At 51.6% G+C, this 17,452-nt stretch overlaps 3 protein-coding genes across 4 annotated transcripts; 2 read left to right on the forward strand and 1 right to left on the reverse strand.

Annotated features, from left to right (window-relative positions):
* Positions 1-276: 276 nt before the first annotated feature.
* Positions 277-6,588, forward strand: dis3l (DIS3 like exosome 3'-5' exoribonuclease). The gene is made up of 18 exons (XM_037452873.2): positions 277-516; positions 906-1,059; positions 1,343-1,471; positions 1,859-1,994; positions 2,075-2,242; positions 2,333-2,411; positions 2,539-2,724; positions 2,931-3,100; positions 3,187-3,348; positions 3,647-3,897; positions 3,968-4,060; positions 4,197-4,485; positions 4,773-5,008; positions 5,106-5,260; positions 5,381-5,559; positions 5,643-5,788; positions 5,872-6,043; positions 6,120-6,588. Exons 1-18 carry the CDS (start codon positions 384-386, stop codon positions 6,429-6,431), a joined length of 3,150 nt encoding a protein of 1,049 aa, XP_037308770.2. The 5' UTR covers positions 277-383; the 3' UTR covers positions 6,432-6,588.
* On the reverse strand, positions 6,556-9,959 carry tipin (timeless interacting protein). Of its 2 annotated transcripts, none has more exons than XM_037452887.2 (8): positions 9,875-9,959; positions 9,009-9,144; positions 8,815-8,908; positions 8,545-8,620; positions 8,338-8,460; positions 8,178-8,235; positions 7,753-7,968; positions 6,556-6,932 (listed from the first exon to the last, which is right to left on the reverse strand). In XM_037452887.2, the coding sequence occupies exons 2-8, from the start codon at positions 9,130-9,132 to the stop codon at positions 6,700-6,702; spliced, it is 924 nt and encodes a 307-aa protein (XP_037308784.2). In that variant the 5' UTR covers positions 9,133-9,144; positions 9,875-9,959; the 3' UTR covers positions 6,556-6,699. The 2 variants fall into 2 exon arrangements, with proteins under 2 accessions (XP_037308784.2, XP_037308791.2); XM_037452894.2 differs by having other exon boundaries at positions 9,009-9,162; positions 9,875-9,956.
* A 4,986-nt stretch (positions 9,960-14,945) lies between these two features.
* Positions 14,946-17,120, forward strand: socs4 (suppressor of cytokine signaling 4). The gene has a single exon (XM_037449137.2). The coding sequence runs from the start codon at positions 14,946-14,948 to the stop codon at positions 16,122-16,124; it is 1,179 nt and encodes a 392-aa protein (XP_037305034.2). The 3' UTR covers positions 16,125-17,120.
* Positions 17,121-17,452: the final 332 nt, after the last annotated feature.

A 17,452-nucleotide genomic window follows, 5' to 3' on the forward strand; every position in this document is an offset into this window, starting at 1 on the left:
GATATAAAACTGCAAGCTGTGAAATGATTTGCATACGTCATTTAAAACAATAATATCAATAAAATATGATCAAATACTTGTTATTACTTAATATGAATGAATGAATGAATGTGTTTGTTTTTCTGTTTGCTGTATTTATTATATATTGTTTAATTTCACTGATGCTTCTTATTCTTTAATTTGCCTCCACATACGAGCGCTCGTGATTCCCGCGAGCCCTTGAACGTAGCAGCAGACGAAAGGGGCAGGGCGACACGTTTTGCGTCATGACGTCAGTATTATTTTACGCACTTCCCGGAAGTGGTCATCACTGATTGTTTACAAGTGTCGCTTATCCCGCCTCGCGGTTTGAGAAAGAAAACAACAGCAACCGACCAAGAAGGATGAAAAAGACCGAAAAGGTTCTGCATCTCAAGAGCTGCCGGGGCCGGAAGCTGCGTGTAGTGCGCGAGCATTACCTGCGCGAGCGCGTCCCCTGCTACAGCGGCCTGTGTGAGGCGGGCTGCGACAACACCGGTAAACAACACAACACACACAACACACACAACACCGGTAAACAACACAACACACACAACACCGGTAAACAACACAACACACACAACCACACCGGTAAACAACACAACACACACAACACCGGTAAACAACACAACACACACAACCACACCGGTAAACAACACAACACACACAACACCGGTAAACAACACAACACACACAACCACAGCGGTAAACAACACAACACACACAACACCGGTAAACAACACAACACACACAACCACAGCGGTAAACAACACAACACACACAACCACAGCGGTAAACAACACAACACACACAACCACAGCGGTAAACAACACAACACACACACACCATCGCCATGACGCTGACTCTGAAGCTGGTCCCTCGTCCAGGAGGCAGGGTGCTGCCGGGGGACCTGACCCACTACGTGGTGCCGGACGTGGGCGTGGTGCTGGACTACCTGGAGATCCTGGAGTTCAGGGAGCTGCAGGGCGTCGTCTTCACGCAGACCGCCTGCCAGGCGCTGCAGCTCGCCAAAGGCCGCAGGTACGCCTTGTTCTCAGAGAGCGGCTCCACAGAGGTCACAGAGGTCGACCTTTGCAAACACACGTGGCAGACTGTAGATGAGGGGGGGCGCATGACCCCCCTGCAGTGTGTGTGTGTGTGATGACCTTTGCAACTTGCTTGTGACTTTATCCAGTGCATCATGCGCTAATCTGATGTGTGAAAGGGTGATGCTCTCTGTGGCGTGCGTTCCTCACGTCATACTTAATGTGCGTGTGCGTGTGTGTGTGTGTGTGCGCGTGTGTGTGTGTGTGTGTGTGTGTAGGCAATTCAACCGTCTGCGAAACCTTCTCAAAGACCCTCGACACCACTGTGTGCTCTTCGCCAATGAGTTCCAGGAGGATTCGTACTGTCCGCGGGAGAAGGGGGAGAAGCAGGAGGAGTGGCAGACCAGGTGTGTGCATCTCCTCACACACACACACACACACACACACACACACACACACACTGAAGACACAAGTAACGGTTGCTAGGAAACGTCTTCAGCTTCGTCACCAACTTCCACGTCTTTTCTTCCATTTGGTCATAAACCGAAATAGAAAAGTGATGCTTTTCCTGAGGTCTGTTTGATGCTGATTCTTTCAATTTATTTTAAGTCCCCCAAATATCTCTCCAACGCTTTATGTCCCCCGGTGTCACGCCCTATGTCGCCCCCCCCCTTCTTTTCTGCATTGATCGCAGTAATCAATGTTTGGAGGTTCTTGAGGTGCTGAAGTGAGGAACGCAGGACGTGAAGGTTTAACAGGCGAGTTCTACTACGTGTGTGTGTGTGTGTGTGTAGGTGTGTGTACTCTGCTGCGGTGTGGTACTACAACCATCTGGCCGGTATGAAGGACGTGGTGATGATCACGGAGGACCAGGAGGCCGTGGCTCGGTACGGCAGCCTCACCTGCGGAGTCTACGTCATCTCCCTCCAGGTACGGCGCCATGACGATGTGTGACAGCTGTCCACCGCACCGAGGACACGTCTTCACTCGCGTCCCTCTGTGCGACCCAGGACTTCCTGCTGAACTTCCTGCCGGAGCTGACGGCGGCTCGTGACCTGTACGCCGCCGTGTCCCAGGCGCTGCAGGAGAAGGAGAGCGAGGTCACGGAGAAGGAGTTCGCCGAACACCTGCCCGCCGAGGTCCTGGAGGCCGGCATCAAGTCCGGCCGCTACGTTCAGGTGCCGGACCGGTCCACCCGCGTGGCTTCCATGTTCCTGCCGAGCAGCTGTTCTAATGACCCGTCCCCCCCCCTGCCCCCCCCCCCTCAGGGCACTCTGAACGTCAGCAGGCACCGGGCGCACAGCGAAGCGTCCGTCACCGCGGACGGTTTGTCCAACAAGAACTCAGGTGCAGAACCGCAGCAACAGGACTCACCTCGTCGGACGGATCTGTCTTCCATCCGTCCTAACCCCCCCCCCCCCCCCCCACCCCCTCTCCTCCTCCCCCCCTCCCCTCCCTTTGTCTCGCCCTCCAGATCTGAGTTGCGGCGTGTTGGTCTGCGGCGCCAAGAACCGCAACCGGGCCGTGCACGGCGACGTGGTGGCGGTGGAGCTGCTGCCGAGGAGCGAGTGGAGAGGGAGGACCACGGCTCTGACCGAAGGCCAGGGGGGGGGGGACGAGAAGAGCGGGGAGGACGCCGACAGGAAGCCAATGCCCACGGGTGAGGTCGTCTTTCTACTGACATTCGGCGCTGAACCAATTAAACCGACGCGTTTCCACGGAAACGTCTGAAAGGAGTGAGACAGATGGTCGCTGCGTCCTTTAAGGAAAGGACACTAAATGTGTCCTTTAAGGAAAGGACACTAAATGTGTCCTTTAAGGAAAGGACACTAAATGTGTCCCGGGCGTCTGACCCTGAATCCTCAGGCCGCGTCGTCGGCGTCCTGCAGAGGAACTGGAGGGACTACGTGGTGACCTTCCCCCCCCGAGAAGGAGCCCAGCCCCAGAGCAGGAGCAGCCAGCGCCTCCTGGCCGTCCCCTGGGACCACCGCGTCCCCAAGATCCGCGTCAGCAGCACGCAGGCCGACGCCCTGCAGGTGTGCTCCCAGCTCGTATGAGGCCCCGTTTTGTCATGGAGTGCTTCACCACTGTAGGAATGACCCCCCCGCCCCCCCCCCCACAGGACCACAGGGTGGTGGTGCGCATTGATTCCTGGGAAAGCTCGTCGCTCTACCCCAACGGCCACAGCGTGCGCGTTCTGGGTCGCGCCGGAGAGCTGGAGACGGAGGTCCAGACCATCCTCATCGAGAACGGCATCCACGTGCCCCCGTTCTCCGACGCGCAGGTGAGACGGGGGGGGGGGGGTCTCACATCGTGTCATTTGTTTGTTGTTTTCATTTTTTATTCCGTATCCCTGGAGAATTATGGAAGCTGTTTATTAAAGCAAAGATTTTGTGTTTATATTTAAGAACACAAATAGACGTGACATCATCGCTCATGAAGGAGTGAGAAGGTTCAACCTGACCTGAGGTTAAAGGTCACACAGATTAATGGAACTCATTTCAGGTTCAATGAGGCAGAGAGCGCCCTCTGCAGAGAGAAGAGTGCAACCACAGGGGGGTTAACGACCTGTCCCTCCCCAGCTGAGGGAGCTGCCGGCGAGCTCGCCCGAGAGGCCGTGGGCGGTGGACCCGGCGCAGGTGGCGCGGCGGCGGGACCTGAGGCGGAGCCACCTGGTTTTCAGCATCGACCCGCTGGGCTGCGAGGACGTGGACGACGCGCTGTCGGTGCGGCGCCTCGCCGGAGGGACGCTGCTGGAGCTCGGCGTGCACATCGCCGACGTCACCCACTTCGTGGCCGAGGGCTCGCTCACCGACCTGGAGGCGCGAGCCAGGTGAGCCGCCATCTTCAGATTGTTGTGTCCGAATAAAACGACTAGAATACAACAAGCTGCTCTTCTTCAGGGCGACGACGTACTACCTGGCCGACCGGCGCTACGACATGCTGCCGCCTGTGCTCAGCGCCGACCTCTGCTCTCTGCTGGGGGGGGTCGACAGGTCAGTCCACGCCTCCTGGTTTCTGCTCGCCGTTCTGTCACTGTGGGGGCCCCTCTGGCTCCTTAAGTCCTTAACCGCTTCTTCTCTCTCCCATCTACTAAAAAGCCTTGTGACCTTGTGACCCCCCCCCCCCCAGGTACGCGATGAGCGTGCTGTGGGAGCTGGACGCGCAGACCCTGTCCGTGCAGAAGGTGTGGTACGGGCGCACGCTGGTGCGCTCCTCCTACCAGCTCCACTACGAGCTGGCCCAGGCGCTCCTGGACGGGGGGGGGGCCGAGGTGCCGGAGCTGGAGGGGCTCGGCCCCGAGGAGACGGAGGCCCGGCTGGCGGAGCTCAAGGGGGCTCTGGAGACGCTGACCCGCGTGGCCCGGCACCTCCGGGCGCAGAGGGACCGGGGGGGGGCGCTGGAGCTGGAAGGGGTGGAGGTAAGAGTGCTTCCTGCGTCCTTCAAAATAAAAGCTGTAAAATGTAAACGTGTCGGTTGAGGATTTACTGTTGAAAAGGTTGATTGGCACATAAAAAAAGACATTTAAACAGGATTTAAATTTCTATTTAAATAAACCAAATTAAAGCAAAGGAGGGAAAGTGTGAGAGTAGAACCTGTCGTTTACTCTCTCAGCTCAAGGCGTAAATATGTAGTTATAATTAAAAAACGGCTTCCTGCTGCCGAGGCTCGTCCTGATGTCCCTCGTCCCTCGTCCCGTGTCCTCAGGTGCGAGCCCAGCTGGACGAGCAGAGGAACATCACGGCGCTGGTCCCCCGGGAGCCGCTGGAGGTCCACGAGACCGTGGCCGAGTGCATGATCTACGCCAACCACTGGGTGGCGCGCAAGATCCAGGAGGCCTTCCCCCACCAGGCCCTGCTGCGGCGCCACCCGCCCCCCCGCCAGGAGTTCTTCAGCCAGCTGGTGGAGAGCGCCGCGGCCCGGGGGTTCACCGTGGACACCAGGTGACCAATCAGCTGTGGCTTCATTTTATGGGGCATTTCTTGTACTTGTGCTCCAGGTGAGAAGGTCACGTTCTGACCGCTACGCATGTTCCTCCAGGACCAACAAGGCTCTGGCGGACTCTCTGGATCGCGCTGTGGACCCACAGGACCCGCTGGTGAACAGGATGCTGAGGATCATGGCCACTTCTGCCATGTCGCAGGCCGTGTACTTCTCCACTGGCCTCCAGTCCCAAGACCAGTTCTACCATTACGGTACCGCCTCAGGACACCGTCACCATCTCCTGTTTTGACCACATCACCTCCACTCATGCTCCACCCACACACCAGAGAACGACTTCGCCATGACAACGTCCACTTCCTGTTTCGCTTCAGGACTGGCGCTGGACCGCTACACTCACTTCACCTCGCCCATCCGTCGCTATGCCGACGTGGTGGTGCACCGCCTCCTCACCGCGGCCATCGACGTGGACGAGGGTCGTGACCCCAGCACAGCCGTGGCCGGCAACAAAGACCTGGAGGAGACGAGCCGTCACATCAACACCAAGAACCGGGTCGGTGCCGCGTGTCTTTGGGGGATCCGTGAATAAACTCACTCTGACCTTTTGACCTCTGTGTGACCTCTGACCCCCTCCAGGCCTCCCAGCAGGCCCAGAAGTTGTCCACAGAGTTGTTTCAGTGTCTCTACTTCAAGGAAAGAGACCCTCAGTCGGACCGGCGCTGCCTGGCGGACGCCGTCATCTACTCCATCCGAGACAACGGCGTGTTGGTGTTTGTCCCGGAGTACGAACCCCCCCCCCCGTCATTAGTCACATGTCATCCCTTCTAAAAGCATGAAGACTAACACCTCCCCCCCCCCCCTGCAGGTACGGAGTTAAGGGGCCGGTGTACATGAAGAATCGAGAGGGTCAGGTGGTGGCGCCCGGAGAGGGCGGTCTCTGCGAGTGGCAGAGCGGCGCCGTGCGGCGTCACTCTGACCACATCAGCACCACGTCCAGCTGCGGCACCTCCACCTTCCGCCTGTTCGACCACATCACCGTGAGTCGCGTTTATTTCCACGTTTATCTGCACACGTCGACTCAGGCGCTCATCGACGCCGCCTCCTCCTCCGCAGGTCTGCGTCTCCGTGCGCTCCACCCACTGCCACGCCGACGCCCTCCACCTGGAGCTGGTCAGCAACAGGCCCCACCGCGGCGCCGAGCCCAAGCGGCCCGGCCCGCAGGGCCGCAGCCAGCTGGTGCAGGAGGTGGTGCGTCTGGCCGAGGAGGCGTCCCAGCAGAAGGCCCGCCGGCCCAAACTCTCCAGAGAGGAGCGGGAGTTCAGCCAGAGCAAGACCCCCAACCTGTACTCCCTCCTGGAGGAGGTCCGGGAGCTGGCTCTGCTCGACCTGGACGCCATGTCGCGGGTTGCCGCGGCAACCGCGTGAAGCTGACTTCACAGAACTGGTTTATCGTTTATAAAGTGTTAACATTTAACATGAAACGATGATCTGATTTTAATCATTTCAAACTATTACGTTTTTTTATCAGTGTGTGTATTATTCAATATGGCCAATATGTTTATTAATAAAAGGTGAACTTTTATTGATCATCAGCATAAAGACATTCTTATTACAGATAATAAAATGTGACGTACAAATTATATTTGCTTTTAGTTTTCAGAACATAATAAAACTGGGCTCCGAACCCGCAGCGTTAGTCTCCGTCTTCACGGTCCTCGCTGAGGACGGGTTCTTCCTCCCTCTCGCTGTGGGGGGGTCCGGCAGGAGGCTCTGACTCTGTGGGGGGGAGCTGGCTGGGCTCTTCTTCTACTTCCTCCTGTTGCTGCGCGCTGCTGGCAGGCTCCCCCCCCGCAGGCTCCCCCCCCTTATCCCGACCCACAGGACTGTGGACTTCAGCAGAGGAGACGGGTTCATCTGCAGACGGGTCTGGGAGACATTTCAGATCTGATGTCAATCAATGTTTCCCTAAATTACGTATATTCCAATCCCTCTTTTCTGAGTGGCAGGAGGCTGCAGAATAATGAACGCACCTGTCTGCATGCAACACTACTTCATTATTATTATAAAGGAATCAAGTGAAATATTATAGATGTCTTCAATGAAGCTCTGATTAAATGAGTGTTCAGAGGCATCATTCTGACCCACAATCCTTTGCACAGAAGAATATGAACACACTACAAACACCGTCATAAGTCACATCATTTGATCACTAAAGTCCACCTGTGTCACATGATCAGTCACATGATCTAGGTTAGGGGTCACCAAACTGCATTACTATACACTCAGTTCTCATTAAGCTCAATTACTTCAGTCAATTAAAGTTGATGACATTTTTTAACAAACATTAGTTGATGTGTTAACGATCCCAATAAAGTATTGGATTAATATTCACATCCCCTTTTTCTCGTCTTGACTCCCCCTTCATGCAGGACGATGCAGGGGGGGGGCAGCGGCCTAAGAACCCATCGGAGGCTCCCTCAGAGTAAGATGAGCATCTACTGAGCTACGATGTAATTTACCTGCATTTGATTGATTTTTGCAATATTGGAGCATTAGAAGTGAGGCAGTATACCTCACATCTTGTGAGTGGCCTCGTCCTGTTTGGACACCATGAAGACCAATCAGAACAGAGACGTGAAGATTGAAGGAACACAGATGAATAAATGGTCGGATTGTGGACACCTCGCAGTTTGATGTTGTTGAAATGTTCTAAACTGATGTGAAAAGACGTTTGACTTCTTCTCACCGGACGGCTGCTGCTGGCGGGTCAGCCTCCTCTCCAGGGCCCGCCGCCGGTTCTGCTCCATGCGTTCACGCTGCTCCTCCGTCAGCGTGGGCGGAGCCTGTGTGGGGGGCGGAGCCGGAGTGGAGTGGACCGGAGCCGACAGGTTGGTGAAGCTGGAGCTGTTGAACGGATCCGGATCTCCCAGAAGGTGAGACTCTGGATCTGCTGCTGCTTCACCTGAACCGAGACGCATCAAAGGGAGAACTCACTATTGAAGGAGTAAAGTTTGGACCTGGAGCAGAACCACTAGCAAAGTATCTGTGACAAACATCACAATATGATCCCTAAATTACATTTTGACATATTTCACCGTTACTAAATATTGCTCCTACTTATTTTTTGTTTTGGCCTTTTTGATGCAGGTATCTAACGTTCTCCTCTCTTACCCCCCATGAAGTCTTCGTGGGTCAGCGGCATGTCCAGTCGAATACGTTTCAGACAGGTCTGCAGGAAACAAAAAGAAACAAAGCAAAATGACTTAAAAATAACGCATCATGTAATAATTAAAGTTCATGTTAATGCAATGAAGGGCAGCGATCTTCACACCTGCACTTCCTTCTTGTTGCCCAACTTCTCTACTTTGTCCACAAAATCCTCAAACTGCAGTTTGGGGTACAACCTGTGAGCCCAGTTCTCCATCTTCTGCATCAGCAGCCGCAGGTCTTCAGCCTGGTGGAACCGAGCACAAACCAACAGCGGCTCAATGTTACGTGAGAAGCTCCAGGGAGCCGCGAGCGACTCTCCGGCTCTCACCTCGTGGCCTTTGCCTTTGAAGCGGACGTTTTCAAACAGGGTTCGTAGAGCCGGAAGTCCTCTTTCTGAGGTCAGCCTGAAGGAAACGTACAAGAACTCTGTCATTGGACTCAATGTTTACGAGGGCAGCTGTAAGGTTGGATCTTATGACAAGGACCACTGCAGGTAATGCAAATTGAAATGACGAGTGGAGCTGGAATGAGAGGAATCAGCCTGAACCCGGCGTGTGACGTCCTCATCATCGCAGCTCAGAGACACGAGGTCGGATACCTCTGAGAGTCCAGCTTGAGCTGCGGCCTTTTTACTCCTCGTCTCTTAGAAGCAGGGACGTCAGCCAGCTTGGACCCATCGGCGTCTTCCTCTCCTGCATCAACCACATCACATGACCGCTGCTCCGTCAGCGCTCAACTCAACATCCTCGTGTTTCCTCCTTCCACGTGTCACCTGATGGGGCTCCTCCTCACCTTCGTCAAAGGGCTCCGCGGCGTCTTGTCCTCCGTGGCCCGGGGAGTGAGGGGGGGGCAGGGGGGGGAACGTCTCATCCTCGATGCTGTCAAAGTCCCGCAGGTCAGACAGGCTTTTCGCCATGGTGAGCGACTCCTGGAGGAAAGGGGACAGCTTCACAATAATAGAATTACAAAAGGCCTTCCCAACAGCACAGTGAAACCAACACAATAAAAAACAGGAAGTAAACGCAAATGTAACAAAGAAAGATTCTCGACTTACAATAAGTCCACTGATTTATTTGACTGATTACAGAACGAGAATTTATTTAAGTTACTGCAGAGAAGAAGGAAAAAGCAACAGATTGATGATATGATGTTAAACTTTAATTACACTTCAATATTACATCTAACTATATTAACGTTATATCTGTAGTCACTTCACGGAACATATATATGATCTATTCCAACTAATGTTATACAGTGGGTTCTTTCACTAAATAACGTTAACAGCTTATGTGAGAAACTAACTGAATTCATTATAAAACTACCAAACAAGACGGCAACGATGCAACATATAAAAACGTATTTAACTATTGAACAATCTTCAGAGCCTCGTTAGACAAACGCAAAGTGAGAGAAATGTTTCCTCTTTGAAGCTGTAAGTTTCAGAAGGTTCACTAAGCATCACTAAGCTAGCATTGAGCTAACGCTGTGCTAACTTTACTTTGGCTAGCTTAGCTTAGCCGACGTTAAGTTATCTTCCGTCAGCGAAAACGTAAAACAAAACGAGTCAACCACAAGTGAACAAAAAAGGCATCGCTTTTAAAATACAACGTAGTTGTTTAACGTGAAGACGTATAACATTTTAATATTATTATATTTACCGGTCACAAGCTGTTCGTTCAAGTGCTATCAAGCTAGCAGGCACCACTTCCGGTACGAAGATGTTCTTTCTTTCGAAATAAAGTCCCACAGATACATTAATACTTTTATAACCCAACAATATATAATGTAAAGACAAAATACTAATGTAGCGACGTTTTAGGAGTTAGATCAAGCGTGTATATAGTTGGATTGACTAATTATTCCAGAACTTTAGTATTTCTAAATCCGGGCAGTGATTTATGACACCCTAGTTTAATCTGTTTTGGTTAGTTTAACCTAATTTTAAATTGTGTGAGTATGATTCGGTTATGAACAATAGTTTCACTCAATAAGAAAAACATTAAATATTATAAACGATGATTACATCATTATTATTATTATTATGTATTGGTTCTCCTGTTAAGATTAGGGGCTTTTAGTTTGAAGGATGAAACGCTTTGCAGGAAAAGGTGCTTTTTAGATATCTGTAGTTTTTTCACAAGATGATATTAGACATGCAATTAAAATATCGGATCATATCATATCGCTCCAACTGCTCATCTTTAATGAAAGTGTTTTGTTGTCTCAATACAATAAAGTTGTATCAAATCACACATTCATCTTGTAACCCCAAAACATCTCATTATTGATTATAAATTGACAGTTTATGAAGCATCACTCTTTTAATGTACATTAATATTTATCAATCAATATTGACCATATTTGTGTAAAAGCTTATATTCTTAACTTTGGGTACCGTTAAAGTGATGTTTCCCAGTAGGAACATCTGCATCAACTGATGTCCAACTTTTACCGGCCCTCGTAATGTACTTATTGAAGCCTGGTGTTTACTCTTTAATACTCAAAGCATCCTGTTCTATTCTTTAACTTCTCCTTTTGAGTCATTTCAGACACACGATGTTTGACACTGAAGGAGAACCATGCACTGGTTCTGTCTGCATCCTCAGGCACACAGTGACTGGAAGGTCTCCTCCCTGCTATCGATTCTTGGTGGGGGGGGGATTAGAGGGGGGGGGGGTTGTGTGCAAACGTTGACTAGCGAGAGACATTCAAAGCCTTCCTGTCGACCCCTGTGTCCTCGGGGCATCGGAGGCCGGCAGGATGCTCGTCAGGTGCCTGCAGGCCGGAGCTGGAGGAGGCGTCTCCCTCTGCGTTGGAATCTTAGTGTTTGTTCTGTTCTGGATGGTGTCGGTAGGACGTGAGCTCGTGTTCCATGGAAGAGCTCCCGCTCCATCTGATCCTCAGCCAATCGATACCTGCGGATCAGAACAACCACTCGGCTGCTGGTGGTTCGGATTCTTCTGATTAACAAAGAGGCTTCAGACCGTAGTCAGAAGAAGGACGATTTAGCTATTCCTACTTTTACTTGATATTTTAAAACGAAATTCAGTTTTAACTTTTTATCCACTGCATTTGTTAAGCCAATGTTTGTACACATTTTTCCTAATTTGACCTTTTTTCACAGATTTAAACATTTTTCTTGTTGTTTTTTCATGACATTTCCCGACACAATATTTTTTGAACTTTTTTTAATGACATTTCTTTTTCCAATAACTTTTCTTTTGCTGATATTCTTCAGATGAACATGTAATATACAGGAGACAGTAGTGTGCAAACACATGGTCTGACCAGGCGGCGAGGAGAAGCCTCTCAGGACGCACCTCGCTTGCGGGAAGCGGGGCGGCTGCAGCCATAAATAAATCTCCCCAGGAAGTCGATAGGATCACATGTCCACAGCAGATTAATATCCACCCCCCCCCCCCCCCCCCAGCGTCTGCGTGTCTGCCGAACAACGTGCACTTGATCCGCGGATTATTAGAATCCTGCAGTGCTGATGTCCTTCATCACTGAAACGTTATTTTTGGGTAAAGAAGTTTAAAGTAAAAGTACACGACGGAAAAAAGGGAGACAATGAATGTGTGATGAAGGATGATTGTAATCAGAAGTACTAGCATCCTAATACTTTTACTGTAAATCCAATTATTAGTCATAAATACCAACATTAATGACCTCAGCTTGTTATCGATTCAACTTCCAGGAAATCCTTTAAGGTCATTAAGGAATGAAAAAGATGTGATAAATAGCATTGTCATTCTGATGTATAAACGTGTTGTGGAGGAACAGGAAATACACAACAGATCGTACCAAAAATAAAACACAACTCAAGTGTTTTAAAAGATGAACCAGGAATGAAAAAAACACCTGAAAAAAATGTAATTCCAAAATCCAAAGCTCGGGTTTCTGCACCAACACACACACACACACACACAGACACACAGGTACGCACACAGACACACACACACAGATATAAGAAATGTTGTAATGTTCCTTTAAGTGAGATGTAATGAGACCCCGAGGTCAGACGAGCCTTGTGATGCAGATCAATGAGCTGAGACTCCCTGCTGATTCCATTTCTGTAATTCACATGATTGTACACACACACACACACACACACACACACACACACACACACACAGAAGGGCTGTGACTGGGAACAGATTCCATCTCCCAGTAACTGGGAAACAAGGGCCGTGTCCCAGTTCACTTTTTCACAGCTGTGCTGAAACGCCGGCGGCTGCTTCGGGGCGGCGCTGTGCTTGTGGCCAATAAGTTGTGGCGGGTGTCGGCGTTTGGCACCTTTGAGGTTAAAGGAAGTCCGTGGTTAAAGCATGCACTGCACACAAGAGACGGACACGGTCACCATGGCGACGCCAATCCTCCCCTGGACGGCCCTCCTGAAGCCTCCCGTTTCTCTTCTTCTTTCTGCAACCAGAAGTGACGCGAGAGGGCGGAGCTGAATAAGAACAAGACGGAAGACGAGAACATGGGTCGACTGTCAGACCTGTCAATCATCATGTAGCCCCGCCCTAAAGCACCCCTGCTTCATGGTCTGTTTGACTCTAAATGGGCCGTAATCTACTAAATGAACATCCTGCTGCATTGAATAAGACGTGAAGCTAGAGATGGAGACCATAAATCCAGATGAAGCTTTCATGGGCTTAAAGCCGTCGAAATGCTGCGTGGTGCTGATGGAAAACAGATTTACACAGACATTAAATCATTGTGGCTGTGAAGACATTCATTAGAGCCGTTTGTAACATCTTCATCCGTAAGGTGCAGGTCTGTGAGCGGTTTAAATAACTAAAATGTAAAAACAACATTTTGTAGTTTCAATCCTCCTTACTGCATTAAATATGAATTAAAAAAACTATTAGCCTTCATATAAAAATACCAGCAGCAGAGTCTCCATTCAATCAGCTCAGCATCAATTATTCACCGCTGCTCCTCTGGAGCGGTCGATGCCTGCGTAATGGGGGCCGATACGAGCCCCCGGCCTCCTTAACGGCTCCACCGGAGGTCACCGGCGCAGGAGCCACTTCCTGCATGAAGCTGCTCCTCACCAGGCTGCTGTCACCTCCGGTACCTGAGAGAGTCCCCAGCAGGTGAAGCCACGCCCCTTCTGGTGTCCCGCACGGCCCCCGGTTGGATCCCCTTTGAATTGAGCCACGACCTACGTGACCCATGTGACTGTTAGCTTAGCTTGTGTCGCTAGCTGGCTAACTTGGCTGTGGGGACAGAGAGAGAAGACACTGTGTTTAGTGTCTTTCTGAATGTGTAAGACATCACAAGGGTTGTGTTTATTCATGTATTAAGTGTGTGTGTGTGTGTGTTTTGTATAAATGTATATTGTATAAATGTTTTTTGCTTCCTGCTGTCCTGTGTGATAATGTGAACAGCATTAAATATTCAGTTAAAAGGAAGCTGAGTGTCACTACATTATCTGAGACGTCAGCCATTTATTGATGACCATCCGTTATCTGTTTGAGCTCAGGTCACACACACACACACACACACACACACACACACACACACACACACACACACACACACACACACACACACACACCGAACCACTGGGACTAACAGTGTTTGTGCATTTGTTTCATGAATTATAGATTTCGAGCACGGCGTCCCTGGACCGATGAAGCCGTTTGGCGGGAAACTGAAATGTTGCCGATCGATGGAGGAGCTTTTTAAAAAGTCTGCTTGTTCCTCCGCATCGTTAACCAGAGCATTCCTGACACCACGAGGACACCTGCTTAATATATACAATGCATTTATTCCATTCATCAGTTTGTTCTTATCGCTTCCTTCTTTCATCTTTTGTACTCTTTAAACTTGTTGTTTACTTTGCTTTATGAACTTTGTGAATAAATAACAATAATATGAACAACAGCTGAAGAACATCAGTAATCAGCAGGACTCAGAGCTGCTCTGCTCGGGGAGATGGAATCTGTGAATGGACGAGGAACCATCACCCCCCCCCCCCCCCCCTCCCGTCTCCACCTCGCCCCTCCCTCCCTCCATTCATACCCGGGGAGGAAACGGCTGCCCCCCCCTCGGGGATTCTGCATGGCAGTGAGATAGGACGCAGAGCTGCAGCACACGTCTGCTGAGCAGCGAGCGAGGACGTCTGCTGCTGCCTGAGAGGTAAGAGCTGAGAGCTTCAGATGACATCAGACCTTCAGAAAGCAGCTTGAGAGCCGTTCCACAGGAGCGTCCTCCCATGAGGCGCCGCCGCCTGCTTCTTAAACCTATTTATCTGTTTTTTTAAATTCCGGAACGGATCCTTTTTTGTCCGCAGGCCATTTCCAAACTCGCTTTGATAATGTGATTTCTCGCCTTAGGATATGATTAGAAGACATAAGCAAGTTAGGTCTGAACCGGATGATTCAATTACAGCAATCCAGACCGGTTAAAGTGGACCTTTTGGGCTGGGGGTAAAATGCAGCTGCTAGATTTAATGAGAAAAATAAGAGTAAAGATGTTGTACCACATGTCATAAATATGAAGAGGGTCGTGAAGTGGCTCCATGGAGGGATTTACTCGATGTTTTGTGTTCTCATTGAAGTCTTTGTGATGACTGAGAGGAGGTCAAAACTCCTGCAGAGAGACAGAACTCTTTGGTTCTGCACACTGGCCCATGTGATAAGGACGGGGCGGGTGCAGTAATCCTGATGCCACTCTTGTATTTATTCAGGTGCCGCAGAGCGACGAGAGGACGCAGCCATGGCGGACAGGAAGCCACGGGGCTCGGACACGCCCCCCAAGTCGGGCCTCCGCAGCTGGAGTGCGGACAGCTACGTCTGGCGGGGGAAGAAGCGCTCCCGGAGCTCTCGCCCCGGGTCCAGCCCCGGGGGCGCGGCGGCGCCGGCGGCAGAGGGCACGGAGGAGCCGGCCTTGCGCTCCACGTCCTGTCCGAGGCGGCGGCGTGACAGGATGTGCAGCTGCGGCGCCCTCGGGGACGCGCTGACGGCGGCCGACGTGGACTCGGTGTGTCGGAAGGCCCTGTCCCGGCGCTCTCTGCGGCAGAAGTTCCAGGACGCCGTGGGCCAGTGTTTCCCGCTGCGCCCCCACCACCACCACCGCATTCCCTCGGGCTCCTCGCCGCCCTTCTCCGTGCTCTTCTGGTCCAAACGCAAAGTTCACGTCTCAGAGCTCATGCAGGACAAGTGTCCCTTCTCGCCCAAATCCGAGCTGGCCCGGTGTTGGCACCTTGTGAAAAGCCACGCCTCCCACCCAGGCGCCCTGAGGGACATGGAGGCTCCCCTCAGACCCGGGGCCTCTTCCTCCTCCACCTCCCCGCCACAGACCCCTCCGTCCTGGGAGGACATCTGCTGCTCCCCCGGGCCCAGAGGCTCCAGCCTGGAGGACTGGGACCCTTCTTGTCCCCACGGGGGGGCGGAGGGCAGCCACACCGACTACATCCTTGTCCCGGATCTCCTGCAGATCAACAACAGCTGCTGCTACTGGGGCGTGCTGAACCGCTTCGAGGCGGAGGAGCTGCTGGAGGGCAAGCCGGAGGGGACGTTCCTGCTGCGGGACTCCGCCCAGGACGAGTTCCTCTTCTCGGTCAGCTTCCGCCGCTACAGCCGCTCGCTGCACGCGCGCATCGAGCAGAACGACAAGCGCTTCAGCTTCGACGTGCGCGACCCGTGCATGTACCGGGACCCCAGCGTGACGGGCCTGCTGCGGCACTACAGCGACCCGGCCACCTGCCTCTTCTTCGAGCCGCTGCTGTCCCGGCCGCTGCCGAGGTCCTTCCCGTTCACCCTGCAGCACCTGTGCAGAGCCGTGATCTGCAGCCGCACCACCTACCAGGGCGTGGAAGACCTGCTGCTGCCTCCGCAGCTCAGGGACTACCTGCGACAGTACCACATCAGGTGTGACGGGGCCTGCGCCATGTGACGCGCCTGCAGCGTGGAGGGGAAAGGTGGCGCCAGCAAAGGCCTGATGGCGTGGCAAAGAGGTCTTTGCAGAACTCTGAGGTCCAAAAGGTGCAAAAGTGGAGACTTTTTGGAGGTGTTTGTGGATATATGAGAACCCAACTGGTCTGATGCAGGGGATTTGGACTTTTCTGCCACATTTTAAGGGAGTCTAAAGTCCAGATCCTGCTGGAACACCTGCAATCAGGCAAACATTCTCCAAGACACCTCCCTAATATCCTCGATGGAGTGAAGATTCTCGCCCTCACCTTTCTGTGGAGCATTTCCTCCCTTGCACTCAATCAATGATTCATCATGTGTCGCCTCCAAGGGGCCACCAGAGGAAATGCATCTCCCTCGTCCTGCCGGAGACCGGCCCTCCTGTCATGTCCTCATCGAAATGAAATACTGGCATGTGGCAGGAGGCCTTTTCTCAGGTACCTTTACCAACGTCTGAATGGAGCAGTCCTCATAGTCTCGTAGGCAGCCAGAGTCAAACACTAAGATTTAACATCTCAAGCACATTGCTCTCCACTGATGAGGGACCACGTTCTCCGCAGTGCAGCTGGCTAGATGGAGAGCTTCCTACTAGCAACAGTCACCATTTCCTTTATCACTGGTGAAGGAAACAGTTGAATGTCCCTTGATGTACTAGAAAAGATGCTTTGCTGTTGTCCTTTTCCCAATCAGAGCTGTCAGAGGTACCAGAAAAAGCATTTGATATCCAGTTAAAACTCCCTTCCAACTAAACAACATTTACTTTATTGTAAGACTCTGGTTGGGGGGAGGTGCCACAGAGGTGGCACATATAGATCTTGTGGAAGTCAAACTGTCCAAAAACCACATCTTCCTCCAAAGACTTAGTGTGCAGACTGAGTTTGTGAGTCACGTTTTCCTCCTGGAGGGAAAGTTGAGAGACGAGAAGACGGTTTTCCATCAAAAGACATTTAAATGAGAGCTTCAGCGGCCTGCTTTCATCTCCACAGCCACCAGATGGCGCCCCCCCCCCCCCCCCTGCACTGATGGGAGGACTCCATCCATCTGTACCTGGACTCAAGCTGCTTGTTGGCTCCAACTTCTCTGGGTGGATATTTAAACATCAGTGGTGCCTCCTCAGCTCATTGCGAGTATTGTTACTGAAGTAGATGTTTACATGATGGAGGAGAGAAGAAGAAACGCACACGCAGATAGAAATGACGTGTGCATCATCATTTAGGAAGAGAAAACACTGCAGACCACTTTAAATCTGAATCACACAACAAACCATTTCTATAAGTGAACTAATCTGTTTTTAATAAATTAAATTAAACC

Source organism: Pungitius pungitius, chromosome 4 (genome assembly GCF_949316345.1).
Source record: "Pungitius pungitius chromosome 4, fPunPun2.1, whole genome shotgun sequence".
Taxonomy (NCBI): Eukaryota; Metazoa; Chordata; class Actinopteri; order Perciformes; family Gasterosteidae; genus Pungitius; species Pungitius pungitius.